The following is a 15805-nucleotide window of genomic DNA, read 5'->3' as shown; positions in this document are numbered from 1 at the left end:
TAAGGTAGTCACTTTTTCAAAAAAAGAGATATGGTTGGTCTGACATGACTTGTTCTTGTGAAGCCCATGCTGAGTCTTAGAAATCACAGCTCTCTGTTCCAGCTGCTCAAGGATCGATTGTTTGACGATTTGTTCCAAACTTTTGCCAGCTACAGATGTCAAGCTGACGGGTTGGTAGTTACCCAGATCCTCCTTTTTCCCTTTCTTGAAGATGGGGACAACATTCTCCCACCTCCAATCATCTGCCACCTTACCTGTTCTCCAAGAAGTGTCAGAAATAATGGTCAGTGGCTCAGGGATTACATCTGGCCCATATATTATGCTTGCATGCTTGCTTGAAACGGATACTATGTTGTGCGCCCTGTTATCTCAGAGAGCTGTGAATTATTTGTCTTTTGAACCTCTTGGCCGGGTCTGCCTTTTGTAACCATAACATCTTATCTTGTCTCCGGAGAAGACCAAGGACGTGCGAATTGTAACACTGTGTTTTATGGCATCTGTTGACTCCTTCCCCCCTCCCTTGGGAACTTTCAAGTTTTCGGCAGGAGAACCGCCTTGATAAGGGAAGGCAAATCTGTCCTCAGGCAGATTTGACTTTTCCAGTTTAGGTGTATGAAGTAACTTCTCAATAAAAAGCTTTCTTTATTAAAGAAGCTTGTTGTGAGTTCTTGCAACGCTTGACACCTTCTAGTAACCAGGAGCCTGACCCTCCAGTCTCGATTGCCCTACTGCTTGGGTAGGCTATCCTGAGCCCAGCTCTAATCTAGCTAAAGAATATTTTTAAAAAAGCCAGAAAACAGAGAAACAGACCGGGAAGACGCAAACCTTTACTGTTCAGGTGGCAGAAGAATTAGGAGGATGAATTTGAGCCTTAACAATTAAGCGGAAGATTGTCGCCCAGAACTCATGGTGTCTTCAGGCAAGCCTGGTCACCTGGCTCCAGAAGAATGGTCTCCCACCGAGGAGTTAAACCATCAGCAGTGAATCGCGAATCTGAAGGAGTGGCCCAGGACTCCAGAGCTCCGTTCCTCCGAACAGCACATGGAACACCAAGGCGGCGAGATGGCAGCTCTGCAGCTGTTGGTTTCCAGGATGCTGGCCGCTAAGAAGAAGCGGGCCAGCAGGAGAAAGGAGACCGCTCTGAGAGAGCTCATGGACAAGATGGCGCTCCAGCCTCCAGCCAAGAAGAAAAAGCACGGAGAGCTGCACAAATCAAAGTGCAAAGTGCTCTGGAGCTCCGGAGCATGTGCTTCATGGAACTGCATCCGCTCATATGACCCGTGAGCCCAATCATGGCGCAAGACGCTCCGGAGCACGCGCTTCACGCAGCCACAGACACCACTCCAGCCCGGGAGGCCGACCCAATGGAGTGCCACCGGAGTCATCTGGGGACACCAAGTCCTATTGGTGAGCGACAAGCCCCACACGCGTGGCCTGATTCATGGGCTACAACCACAATTCCCACTAGGGACAGCCCAGAGCCCTGGGCAGAAGGCCCGTCCAGGCCCCCCACCCCCATCGCAGGGCTCAGAGCTCCCGATCACCCGGGTCACTCAACTCAGATGCGTCAGTGAGGGAGAGGAGCGCGCCCTGGCGCTGGAGGAGTGCAGCAGACACCATTCCTCATGGGTGTGTGTGTGTGTGTGTGTGTGGAAGCTGCTGCCCAGCGCCACATCATCAGGTCTTTGAAGGGGATTCTAACAAGGAGGAATAGATGTTTCTTGACTTCCTTCAATGGAGGCGTTTCCAGGCCAGAAGGGCTAGGAACCAGAATGGTCCTGCACGCTCACAAGGGAGCACCATTCACAGTGGCCACACAGCCAGCACGCAACTATGTGCCAAGATCAATGGGAGGTGCAGTCCTCAGATGAGGAGGAGATAAGACCTTAAATAATGTTTTAATGGGAATTTTAGTGGGGTTGAGATTGATGTGACCCACCTCAAACCTATTGGGAGAGGCGGGAAATAAATCCAATAATGATAGGTCGGGGCGGCGACCTATCCCCAGACAGTGATCATCCAGTGGCCTCAGACAGCGAGCCAATAGCCCTTCAATTGCCAGTGAGGCTCACTCTTCAGCTTCCCTCCTTGAAGACTCATCAGACAGAGAAGAGGGAGAGTTATCAGGAGAGGAAGCTGCTGATGCGACAGACACTTCTACTAGATTGTTTCAGGCAGAGCACCTGCAGCGCATCCTCCCTAAGGCGCATCCTCCCTCCTCAAATCTACGGATCGCTACCCATTTGTGATGGTCCATGTGGGAACGAATGACATGTCCCTGAATACCATCACTCCTATTAAAAAAGACTATCAAGATCTGGGGAGGAAGCTCAAGCAAATGGGGGCACAAGTGGTATTCTCTTCAATCTTGCCTGTCAAGGGAAGAGGAATGCGTCGGGAGAGGAAGATAATGGAGGTGAATCACTGGCTGCGTAGTTGGTGCCGGCAGGAGAGATTTGGTTTCTGGGACCATGGGATAGGCTTTCTTGAGGAAGGCCTACTAGCACCTGATGGACTGTACTTATCGAAACTGGGGAAGAATGTGTTTGGCAGGAACCTGGGGAGATTCATCAGGAGAGCTTTAAACTAAAGCCACAAGGGGAAGGAGACGATCAACATAGGGAGTGTAAGGAAGGAGAACAATCGGGGGCAGCCCAACCAGCAAGGCCAGCTCATAGGGAACCAAAAGTAAAAGGATTCAGATGTCTTTATACTAACGCCCGAAGCATGGGCAATAAAAAGAGCTGGAACTTCTCATGCTGATGGAAAGGTATGATCTAGTAGGCATCACAGAAACTTGGTGGAATGATTCTCATGACTGGAATGTAATGGTGGATGGATATGAACTGTTCAGAAAAAACAGAATAGATCGAAGAGGTGGAGGAGTGGCACTGTATGTGAGGAAAGGGCTTACCTGTCAGGAAATTCTAGTGGAGGAGAGCATATCTACAGTGGAAAGCATCTGGGTGAAAATAAGCGAGGGGAAAACAAACAGTGTGATGGTTGGTGTCTGCTACCGACCGCCTGACCAACGATAGGATGTGGATGCTGCACTTTGTCAACAGATTGAGAAAATATCCACGCGGCAGGACCTTGTCATCATGGATGACTTCAATTTCCCAGATGTGTGCTGGGAAACAAACTCTGCGAAGCGTCCTCAGTCATGCAACTTTCTGACCTGCCTGGCTGACAATTTCATTTATCAAATGGTAGATGAACCACAAGAGGTTCAGCCATACTGGACTTAATACTGACCAACAGGCAAGAGTTGGTGGATGAGGTGAAGGAGGTGGGGACCCTAGGGGGAAGTGACCATGTCCTCATAGAATTCCTTTTGAGATGGGGAGCCAAGGAAGCTTGTAGCCAGACGCGGATGTTGGATTTTCGTAGGGCAAACTTTAATAAACTCAGAGACATGATGAGTGTCATACCATGGACGAGAATGCTGGAAGGGAAGGGAGCATGTGCAGGGTGGGCGCTACTCAAACAAGAGCTATTGCATGCTCAATCAATGACTATCCCAGAAAGACGAAAACACTGCAGGAGCTCTAAGAAGCCTATTTGGATGAACAGAGAACTTCAAGAGGAACTAAGAAAGAAAGTTGGGTGCGGATGGACAAACTCTAACGGAAGAGGCAGAGAAAGCAGAAACTGCACTCAAAGAGTTGTTGTCAATGGTGTTTCATCAGACTGGAGAGAGGTGAGTAGCGGGGTACCTCAGGGCTCAGGGCTCGGCCCGGTACTTTTTAACATATTTATTAATGATCTAGATGAGGGGGTGGAGGGACTACTCATCAAGTTTGCAGATGACACCAAATTGGGAGGACTGGCAAATACTCCGGAAGAGAGAGACAGAGTTCAACGAGATCTGAACACAATGGAAAAATGGGCAAATGAGAACAAGATGCAATTTAATAAATGTAAAGTTCTGCATCTGGGTCAGAAAAAATGAAAAGCATGCCTACTGGATGGGGGATACGCTTCTAGGTAACACTGTGTGTGAACGAGACCTTGGGGTACTTGTGGACTGTAAACTAAACATGAGCAGGCAGTGTGATGCAGCGGTAAAAAAGGCAAATGCCATTTTGGGCTGTATCAACAGGGGCATCACATCAAAATCACAAGATGTCACAGTCCCATTTTATACGGCACTGGTCAGACCACACCTGGAGTACTGTGTGCAGTTCTGTAGGCCTCACTTCAAGCCCTATGAAGATAGGTTGAGGGACTTGGGAATGTTCAGCCTGGAGAAAAGGAGGTTGAGAGGGGACATGATAGCCTTCTTTAAGTATTTGAAAGGTTGTCACTTGGAGGAGGGCAGGATGATGTTTCTGTTGGCTGCAGAGGAGAGGACACACAGTAATGGGTTTAAACTTTACGTACAACGATATAGGCTAGATATCAGTAAAAAAATTTTCACAGTCAGAGTAGTTCAGCAGTGGAATAGGCTGCCTAAGGAGGTGGTGGGCTCCCCCTCACTGGCAGTCTTCAAGCAAAGGTTGGATACACACTTTTCTTGGATGCTTTAGGATGCTTTGGGCTGATCCTGCGTTGAGCAGGGGGTTGGACTAGATGGCCTGTATGGCCCCTTCCAACTCTATGATTATATGATTCTATGATTTCCATGCTCAAATATGAGATGGAATACCAACAAAAACCAAGGCCTCTGCTAGAGGTTTCAAAAGACCAACACCTTTACAAACTGTGTACCCTTTTCTAGATAATTTTGAGGACATTTTAAAGGCAGAGTGGGCCGTTCCAGGGCTTGGTAATCCACTTGCATCTGTGGCCAAATGACTCTACACCCTCACCGATGAGGTGATGGAGGATCTGAAAGTGCCATTTGTTGGTGCACCTGTGCCTTACATTCTGGCATCATATTACCAAAGAGTTTTCACTCCAGACCTCTACAATTATTACTGCTACCATTTCAATGCCACATAGCCAGACAATGGCACAAGGACCCTGAGAGGGCCAGATCACGTCAAGAAAGAACTTCGTTGGTGTACGTCACCAAAACTCTCCAAAAGGGAACCCTGTTCTCCCATATGAAACAGATCATAGTTACAATACATGCCAGCCAAAGAGGTTGGGACTATCACTCTAGGGGAGATGGTCTCAGCATCAACTGGATGGAGCTCCAGGCAGTCCATCGAGCTCTCCAGCACTTTCAACCACTATTACAGAGCACACACATGCTGATACGCACGGACAATATGACCACAAAGGCACATATCAACAGACAAGGGGGGACTCAGTCGCACTCCCTGTATCTCAAGTCATGCCTACTCCTGAGGTGGGCAGAGCGGCATCTGGCCAGCCTCAGAGCCAAGCACCTGCAGGGCCTTGCCAACCAACAAGCAGGTTGGCTGAGCTGCCAAGACCTGGATCCCGGGGAATGGAGTCTGAACTGCAAAGTTTTTCAACAAGTAGCAGCAAGATTTGGCCAACCCGTTATGGACCTCATGGCAACTCCACTCAACATCTAGACGAAGCATTTCATAACTCACTTCTACCACAGGGCGGCACAAGGGGAGGACGCCCTCACCTGCCCTTGGCCAGGGGATCTACTGTACGCCTACCTGCCACTCCCCATCGTGGGCAAGCTTGCTATGCAGAATACGAGCAGAGAAAGTGAGCGTGATTGTACTGGCTCCACACTATCCCTAACACCTGTGGTTCTAAGAACGGATACAGATGTCATAGACAGCACCTTGGCCACTCCCAGTTCGCAAAGACTTTCTATTGCAGGGTCCAGTTCTACACCTGGACCCCAAATGACTACAACTGACGGCTTGGAAGTTGAGAGGAGATCTTTGCAACAATTAGGTCTTTCACCCGAGTATCAACATCATGGTCCAGGCCCAGAGCCCAGCAACTAGATGACTATACAACCATACCTGGAAAGTTTTTTTTCAAATGGGCAACCAGTCGATGGATGGTCCCTACCAAGCCCTCCATCATGGATATGATCACATTCTTGTATGAGGGCAGGAAGCAAGGCCTCCGTGTGGCCATGCTGAGACGCCAAGTGGCAGCACTGACGTGATACTAGGTAGGGACCGTGCCCACTCGTTTTCCACCAACACCTAGGTTCATCGCTTCCTCAAAGGGGTGCTAGACCCACCGGTCCAACATCGATTCCCTAGGTGGAGTCTCCCAGTTGTCCTCTCTGCATTGACCAGACCACCATTTGAGCCTCTCAAGCAAGCAGAACTCCGGTTCCTCACGTGGAAGGTAGTTTTCCTGGTGGCCATCACTTCGGCCAGACGGGTATTGGAGTTGGCTGCTCTATCATCTAGGAAGGAGCTTTGCTGCTTCAGAAAAGACACAGTGATATTTCGTACCGACCCTAGTTTTATCCCTAAGGTCTCGTCACAATTCCACCTGGAACAACCAGTGGCCCGTCCTGCATATTACAACAAGCCTTCCACCCAGGCTGAAAAGAAATGTCACAAACTGAACGTATGCAGAGCCTTGTGCATGTATTTAAAGAGGATGGTGGAGAACCCTGGGGTTATGCAGGAGCTCCCCAGGGGTTACATGGCCTTTCTCAGAACTTTGGTTGGCTGTTGACATCACTAGAGCCAACTTCCCCTGTTGTTCTATAGGCCTAATCTCTTTTTTCCACAATGAAAATGGTAAATTATTGTCTGGCTCCTGCATCTTAATTGCACTTCTGGGGTTCTTCACAGCATGAAAAATGTTTCAGGGGTTCCTCCATAATTTAAAGATTGAAAAAAGCTGCCCTACAGGATATAGACAAAGAGATCTTAATATCACAGTCCGAAACATGTTAGTTTCTCCCCTGGACACAGCGTTTTGTTTATTTGTAACAACCAACCAAATGACCCGAGAAACTCAAAAGCTCACACAATGCTATTGCACTATTTTCACTAGCTTTTCTTAAAATGTTTTTCTTATGTGGCTTTTAGATTTAGCTAGGGATCAACACAGAATCCCACATGTGCACAAATATCTTGATGTGAGCCATCATTACTTATAATGCCCCTGAGACTTTGATGGTCCATTCCAAATATTGGGTGTATGTCTGGAGCTATAACTGTTGTTCCTTATGTTGTATGATGGTCCTAGTAACTGCTACCAAAAACTAGGGGAAGAAAAGAGGAAGCCATCTCTCTATCCATTTGTTCACAATTCTTGGACAACATCAGTGTCACTGATTGGCTATAACAAGAGGTGGGTCATTAGCTCATTTATCACTAGATGATTAAGCAGAATACTGCCCGCATATTTTGCCACATATCTCTGTGTCTGTGAGGGCTAGACTTTTTAAAAGATAAAATCTGAGAATCTGGGACATCAAGTGGGCTAAAGAAACATGCTCATAACCTGGACACAACACAGACGGGCTTCATTGCAAGCTTGCTAAATGAGAAGTTGAAGGGATAAGATTAAATGCAGTTTGTTTTGAAGAACAAGACAAGCTTAGATGAATGGCCCTCTGAGTCACAGTATAAGTTGAGGTCAGAGCTTAAAGTTTATGGGGAAAACCGAAGGAGGGAAAAGGCCAAAACAGTTTCTTACTCAACCAACACCCTTGAAAGGTGTGTGAGATGGGGAAAAGGAATCTGTGAAATGGCTAGGCAGGTAGCCCCTCCAATTTATGTTTCTGAGATTCCTTCTCAAGATACCCAGAAGTGTCGCCAACTGTACCATTCTCACAGAATTAGGTCAGCAGCATTTGGCTTTAAAAGCTTGGCTATTAACTTTCAAGTAACGGTTGAAAATTCACATTCTCAGCCAATTCAGGAAACCTATTATGTGACCTACTAAGTGATTCCTATGTATCTACTTGGTACAATAGAACTCTATCCAACCTTAAAAGTATTGGTTTAGACATTGTGGGGCCTTTGGGACAGAACAAAATATATATACTCAAGGCAATTGCACAGAGATTAGAGGACTTGGAAATTCAAATGCTGAACTCTACCCCATAAACATTTGCTCCCCCATGTTTTGGGATATCTAGCCAATATATAAAGCTCTACCAGTTTATTAATATTTGCTGAACTCACATCTATCTAGAAGGGCTTTTTACTGGCAAGAATAAATTCTTAGGTGAGGGGGAGGCCATCCAGAGAATCCCCCCCCCCAATCTAGCACCCATTGTATTTCTGAATGCAACGGGTTTGGCCCCTAGTATGCTAAGAGGTAACAGTTGCTGTTTGTCAATACAGAAGTTTTGTATAGTATAATTTATCCTTTATTTATTTATTTATTAGATTTATATACCGCCCTCCCCGAAGGCTCAGGGCGGTTTACATTAAACTAATCAACAATACATGAAACAGTCTTCGTTAAAAACATTTGGTATTTAGCTACGTTTTCTCTGATTTGGTTGTCTTGAATTTTGAGCTAGGCAAGCAGAAAGCCTCTGTCTCTGGGGTTGGGGAGAGGGAGATAGTCAAAATACCAAATCATGTATGATACAAAACAACAGTAGTTAGAAGGAAAAGGGACCGGGTAGTGGCAAAAGGAAGGTGGAAGATATTAAAAGAGATTTCCTTTAGGGAAGTTGCATAACCAACAAGTAGTTTTGTGTTAGAGCTTAGAGAATTTGAACTGGTTTCTTAACGAACTGGGACGAATCCAAGTGGGTTGGTCTGAAGGAGCACAACAAAATTTGAGTCCAGTAGCACCTTTAAGACCAACAAAGATTTGTTCAAGGCATGAGCTTTCGAGTATATGCACTCTTCCTCAGACAATGGAACAAGGATAATAAGAATAAAGGTATTAGGAAAAAGTAAATTAGTAGCAAATTAGTAAACTGTGTCATAACATCCAAATTATGCAATATGATAATTATTTGCTAAAAAAGGTAATCAGTCCTTTGTGTTCAGTTGTAGTTGACAAACACATTGGAGAAATAAAAATGTCAAGGTTAGTAATAAATGGCAGTTGTGAAAAGAAATAATTAAAAAAGGCTAGTTGCTTGCCTCATCCGTCTCCATCCAAGCACAGAAGCATCCCCACAAGTGACAAGCCATGCTGAGTTGTTATTTTGTCTTGAGATCAGAGTTACATTCTAAATAACTAACATACATATTACTTATATCACATTACCATCACATTGTCCAAATGAAATAAAAAGGGGATTGTAAGGAATGTGGATATAAGAGTTGAACAAGGTTAGCATACACAGTGAGATAACAAACCAGAGTCCTTGTTGAGACCTGGGTATTCCATTGTTTTGAGTGTTGTAATAAACTTGCATTTCTGCAGTCTCCCTTTCTAGTCTGTTCCTGAAGTTCCTTTGCAATAAAACAGCTACTTTGAGATCCCTTATTAAATGTTCTGGAAGGTTGAAGTGTTCCCCTTTCAGTCTTATGTCCACATTCCATTGTCTGAGGAAGAATGCATGCACTAAAAAGCTCATGCCTTGAATAATTCTTTGTTGGTCTTAAAGGTGCCTTTGGACTCAAATTTTGTTGGGATGAATCCGGCCAACTTTTCCACTTACCCTGTTTTCTCCTTTGTGCAACCCCTGACCCACATGGTTTTTTTGGCCATGTATGTCCCATGATCCCCAGCAGAGCCTTTACTGGTGGTCAAGAAGAATCCCTCCTTCACCAGAAGAACAGGTGCCTGAATCCAGCCCTTTAAGTCCTACCCTGCCTTCTCTCCCATTACCTGACAGCCTGCAGGGGTCGGTGCCAGGGCTTCTTGGAGCAGACACGGACGTAATCCTTCTTGTTGATGTTCTCCAAGAACTTGACGTAGAGCCTCTGGTACCGATTCTTGGCATCACCAAAATAGCCCAAATACTGAGAGGCAAAAGATAAGTAGGAAGGAACTGAACATCAAAAGCATGGAAGAGGAGAAACCTCTTCTTCCAAGAGGACAAGCAGCTAAAAAAATCCCAGTTGTTTCTATAAAGATATTTATTGGACCAAAACAAAAAATTACAAAGAGCAAAGTGTGTTCCAAAGCAGCTAAAGGGAGGGTGAAGCACATATTACCTCACATACCCCTCCCACAAGAAGCCAGACCCTTTCTATCAGACTTGATCTCACAATATAACCATGGCAAAAAGGTAGGGAAGAAAAGGCTAGTCTCCAAGCAGCAGGAAGAAAAACAGTAGGTAAAAAATGGAGTTTGAATCCAATCACACTACAAGTCCTTGATGCCTCCAACATCCAAGGCCTGAGCTTTTCTGCCTGTGATGGCAAAGAATGCCCATTTCCCTGATTAGCAAAAGCATAGTGTACAGGTATCCAGTAAATTGGAATAGGTTGGATAGCGGGAACACTTACATTGCTGGTTGCACAAAACTGACGCTGTCCATCCTTGATTTCAGGGGTGAACTTCTGAAGCAAAGCTTTCTGTACTCGCCAGATGGGGGGTGGCTCCCGCCCAGTCTGAAGAGCGAGCTGCAGGAAGACAAAGAGAGTGGCACTGGTCACAGTGATGCCGACACATCCCTGCTATTTACGAGTCCACTTGTGACATTTCAAGAAGTTTGCAGTAAAACAAGATTACATACAGGAATGAAAAACACAGCAATCCCAAATTCAACACTTCTGAGCCAGAAGAGTGTAACTCTGTTCAGAATTGAACTGAAAAAGACCCAAAATGTACCCTATTCCCCCATTATCTGTTCGTCCTCGTAAAATTATTAGGATGGACTTCCCCCAGTTACCTACAGATCAGAGTCCACAGAAACAAAGAGCTGGCTACTCAATGACAATTTATACTTACAAAAATTCATTCACAATCAGCCTAGCAGGATCAAGCACCACCCTGACATTGCTAGACTGATTGTAAATGCGTTTTCATCAGTTCTCGCAGGTAAACCAGGTCTTTCCTTCTGTACTGTTTTGCAAATGGTATCTTTTTGCTCTTCTGGTTTCCCAAGTAAGGCAGAAGCAGAAAGGTGTTTTTTAAAGGCACCTTGCTGGTCTCTAGTTCAGTGACAACTGCATGATACATTTCCATAAGGGAATGTGCCTTAATAAGAACACCCTAATGCAATCTCTGCAATGAAGTGGTTAGAGTACTGGCCTACTACCAGGAAATCCTAGCATCAAATTCACACTCTGGTCCAAGTGCTCCTAGTGAGTTTCAAGGCAGTCACACATCCTCAGCCCAACTTACCACCCTCGGTGGGAGGAGGTGAATCCTATCAGCTCTGAGTTCCTCAGAGGAAGGGGACAATAAGCCCAGTTAAGTCAGAGACAGTTTCACATTACAGTACATCAATCAACACCACCACCATCTTTACTGGCATATCAACAGCACATCAGTCACTTCACAGCCTGATATAATGAAGATTTTAAAAAATAACCGTGGAAGTGTAAAGCATATGGAGGGGCATCAATGGACTCCTTGGATTCTGTAACAGACTGTCATTTTGGTATGTGTGTATTCTTTTCATTATGTTAATGTGTCCTGCTTTTCAATGTTATACCTCTTTCCTTTGGGCTCTTATTTGGTGCATACTGTTGCACATACACTTTCTAAACTTTTCTGCAAAACAGAACTGTTAATTTGCTTTCAAGCTCAGACTGTTGTTTATGAAACTCTAACACTCGTTTTTTCCCCAAAACTCATTTTTCCCTCTAAGGCAGTGGTCCCCAACCTTTTTATCACAGGGGACCAGTCAATGCTTGACAATTTTACTGAGGCCCGGGGGGGGGGTAGTCTTTTGCCGAGGGATGTCGCCGCTGCCACCTGAGCCTCTGCTCCACTTGCTTCCCTGCTGGCGCCGCTGACTTCCCACTGCCTGCTGGGGGGTGCTGCCAGCAGCAGCTGTGCAGTGTCACGGCAAGGAGGAGCCCCAGCCATGGCGGCTGCTGGAGAGCACCAAAGGTGAGCCGGCAGCAGAGTTGCAGGACAGCCTCCAAGGCAGCAGCCGGGGAGGAGGATGAGGAGGAGCCGCGGCCTGGTACTGACTTATCTACGGACCGGTACCGGTCCCCAGACTGGAGGTTGGGGATCACTGCTCTAAGGTGTAATAATTTGAGGTTTGGTAAAATAAACATTTCAATATTGATAGAGAAAGCAAGGAATTATCTGGGAATATCTGAGATTGCAGCATCATTAAAGGTGGGCAAATATGAAAACAATGATCCCTTATTTAGGTGATTACTCACCTAAATGTGAGAACGCGAAATTAGTTTAAGTAAAAAATAACAACACAGATCTGCACAACACAAAATCTTACCCAAGATTCAAATGCTAAAATGTGCAACACACCCTTGGACAATGCTTTTCAAAACGTTATGCTTAGAATACATCCCTGCTTAGCTACAGCTTTCAAAGGATGCATCCATGCAAGCCCATAGGTCTCCATACGCACCTTGAGTGCCTGAACATCCTCGACTCGTATGACAAACTCATCACGCTCTCGGAAAATTCCCTCCCCACCACTTTCCACCTCCTCTTCGTCTGTCTCCCCACAAATGGCAGCTGTCTCCTGCTTCTTGGCAAGGTGAAGGGGCCGTGTGTCTTCTGGATCCTCAGGCTCTGGGGATGCCTGAGCCGGGGGCTCTTCGGGGACTGGGGGGGCCTCCTTGGGTGAGGGAGCTGGGGAGCTGGGTGGCGGGGGCAGCTCTGGTTGTGTCTCCGCCTCCACTGATGGAGCTGGGCTGGGGGGCTTCTCCTCCACTGGTGGCACATCTGGGATGGGAAAGAAGTTGGAGAAAAGGAGAGCATCAATGGGTTAGCTGACAGAGGTGTGGATCTGGAAAATGAGGGGAGGAGTAATGGGGGGGGGGGTGACGAGTTGAGCAGACAAAACATACAAACAGCCCTACTGAGTCACACCAATGGTTCATGTAATCCAGCAACTGGTTTCCAAGTGGCCAATCAGGATGGCCCCAAGTAGGGCATGTTTGCCAAAGTCTCCCCTATTCTTGCCCGATAACAACTAGTATTTGGATGTACAGTGACTCTGAACACAAAGGTCCAATTTAGTCATCCTGGCTAATATCTAGAACCAGATCTATCTTCCATGCATTTGTCTAATTGCTCTTTTAAAGCTGTCTAAGCTAAAAATCACTGATGTTTCCTCTGGAATCAAGTTCTAGAGACCAGTCTGATATTATAATATAATTATAACAACTTTATTTTTATGCCTGCCCTTCCCAGCTGGCTCAGGGTAGGCAACAAGACATATACAATTAATTTTTACATTGATAAACAGTTTGTGTTTAAAATTATTGTTAAACTGCTTTCTTAAAAACCTTATAGAGGGAACCCATTTCAGTTAGGGGAGTTGGTGTTTTTGTGAATGGCGTATTGCTGTTGTGCGAGCAGGAAGGCCAGTGTTTTTGCAGTGTTAATTTCCTGGCCGCAACCATAAGCCCGGTGGAACGGCTCTGTCTTGCATGCTGCCCATCGTTGTTAAGGGTTCTGGAAGGCCCTGATCTCATCAGGGAGAGGGTTCTACCAGGTTGGAGCCAGGCAAAGCCAGTTTTACTCCTTTTGGACCCAGGAACCTGAGCAATTACTGATCTCTTGGTCTTAGTGCTCTTTGGGGGATACAGCTGAAGAGGTGGTCCCATAAGCACTGTAGCCCCAGACTATTAAGGGCTTTAAAGATTAGCACCAAAATCTAATGCTTCTGAATTCTCTCCAGCCAGATGCTGTTGCCAATTGGTTAATAAGTTCCCTAAACCTATTGGTAACATTAATAGTTATTTTTGCCAGTTCTGGGCCTTACCCCAAAGGTGTGCTTACACACTCACTCACAGACTGCTCCACAGTACTAATGCAATCAAAGAAGCATGGAGATTCCAAGGCTCCAGAGGGACCATGTGATTATTTTTCATTTGGGAATTGTCAAATTCCCTGATTTCCAGGGAAAGATGAAACCTCTGAAGAGACAAATGAAGGAATGAAATGAGGAGACATATGAAGGAAGAACCTGTTGGATTTCGGAGCAAAAGAAATCCACGAGAAAGGGGGCTTTATGAAAGCTCCAAAAATGAACTTTCTAATTTTTATTGGGCAATAATTAGTAAAGACATTGCATGCACTTCTTATTTTAAGTAGGCCCCCTAGCAAAGGAAAGGAGGGGGCAGCCTCAAAAAGCCCCCTGGAAATTCAGTTCAGCTCACTGGAGCAAACACATTAAGTGGCCTTTAAATCCCTAACTGGGTAGAACAGCAGATCCTCAGGCCTGTCTGTGGTTGGGATAACTGGGTCTTTGGAGAAAAAGGTTACCACTCACCTCCACTAATTGGACCCAAACTGTGGCATAGGGGCTAACCTATGCTGATGCTTCAAGGAAAATGCTAGTAGGAAAGAGGTCTGCTCCTAACACAGAAACAGACGGACAGAAAGAACGAGCGAGCGAACTTTGGGAAAGTGTTTGATCATTAAGAATGTTTTATGCATAGATGTTAAGAGAAAACAGAAGAAAGTTTATACCAGGCAGAATACTCTCAGGAAACTACGAAATAAGTACCTGTGTTAAATCCAAAACAAAACCCATGAAATACTGCCTGGATTGTGTTTGCAGTCAAAAAGTGAGATGTTTAATAAATTGTATAGGAAAGAAAACATCAGAGCTTTGGCATGGATCAAGGTTCCTGGCACTCACCACTGGGTTCTCCCTCCTTGCGGTCTGTGGGGTCATAGAGTGCTGAGATAGCTGAGGAAATACTCTTTTGGAGGTCCTGGTTTTTGCTGACCGAGTCCTCCTCATCAGAGGAGAAGGAGGGCAGAGTCTCCAGGTTACGTTTCAGCTCTTCATCTAACCGCTTGCAGGGACTGGTACAACTCATGACCAGCCCAGCTGGATCCCCTTCAGGTCCATCCAAGCCCCCTGGCAGCATTGGAGGTGCCATGCTGAAAGGAGGTGGAGGCTGGGAAGACGATGACGAAGATGTAGTGGATGGGGGACGTGGAGTCTTAGAGGGGCTGCCTGAAGATGAGGCCACTGCAGCCCCCACCCCAGGGGCCCCCACCGTGGCTGCCGAGGAAGATGAAGGCAATGTCTGACGCTTGCCAGACTTGAGGAAGTCCAAGAAGGATGCCATGAATCCCGACTTCATCTCAGGCTGCTTCTCTTCCACTTCCTTGATCTTCTGCTTGATCTTCTCCCGAGTCTGGCTGTTGTCCAAACTGCTCTCTTGAGCAGGCTGATGAGACGGAGCGGGTACCTCCAACCGAGATCCCTCCAAACCTTTGGGAATGGGCAACTTGACCTAAAGGAAAGAAAAAGGAGGAATGGGAGGGAGGATCTGAGAGGAGCTTCCTGACACTACTCCCCAAAATTCACCTTCCAATTCTTACCTTCAGGAACCTCCTTTTTTGAGCTTCACCATATGCCACCCCTCCAGAATCAGTTTTCAACCAAAAACCCTATAAGATCAGACAAGCGGGCCATCTAGAATCATAGAATCACAGAGTTGGAAGGGACCTCATGGGTCATCTAGTCCAGCCCCCTGCACTATGCAGGACACTCACTGAGAAACCTCTCTGTCAGTTCATCTGTCTCACACAGTGGCTGGTAAAAATAGGAGGCACAGAAGCAGAGGCCTTCCTCTGGTGTTGCTTCCTGGGACTAGTATTCAGAGTTTTACTGCCTCTGAATTTGGAGGTTCCCTTTAGTCACGTTAACCAGTAGCTATTGCCCCCATTAATCTGTCTAATCTTCTTTTAAAGCTCTCTCTGTGCCTGTGGCTTTCACATCGCCTTAAACATGACACTTAAGCAAAGTGAGCATATTTCCACTTTATTTTGCTTCCCAGAAAGTTCAGGTTTTCAGCAAATCAGATGCTTGTACTCTCCTCTAGCCCAAGGAACTGGATGGGAGATGGAAAAGGAACCAAGT

At 46.1% G+C, this 15805-nt stretch overlaps 1 protein-coding gene across 1 annotated transcript in view; it reads right to left on the bottom strand.

The window, feature by feature from the left end:
• PRR12 (proline rich 12) overlaps nt 1-15805 on the bottom strand; it is a 63593-nt gene that overhangs the window by 25918 nt on the left and 21870 nt on the right. The window contains exons 5-8 of the mRNA XM_077315895.1: nt 14570-15176; nt 12323-12642; nt 10278-10394; nt 9655-9788 (exon numbers count right to left, since the gene is read on the bottom strand). Of these exons, the coding sequence (XP_077172010.1) occupies nt 9655-9788; nt 10278-10394; nt 12323-12642; nt 14570-15176 (1178 nt within the window). The remainder of the gene's footprint in view (nt 1-9654; nt 9789-10277; nt 10395-12322; nt 12643-14569; nt 15177-15805) is intronic.

Source organism: Paroedura picta, chromosome 16 (assembly GCF_049243985.1).
Source record: "Paroedura picta isolate Pp20150507F chromosome 16, Ppicta_v3.0, whole genome shotgun sequence".
Taxonomy (NCBI): Eukaryota; Metazoa; Chordata; class Lepidosauria; order Squamata; family Gekkonidae; genus Paroedura; species Paroedura picta.
This window is presented reverse-complemented; position numbering and strand designations above follow the sequence as displayed.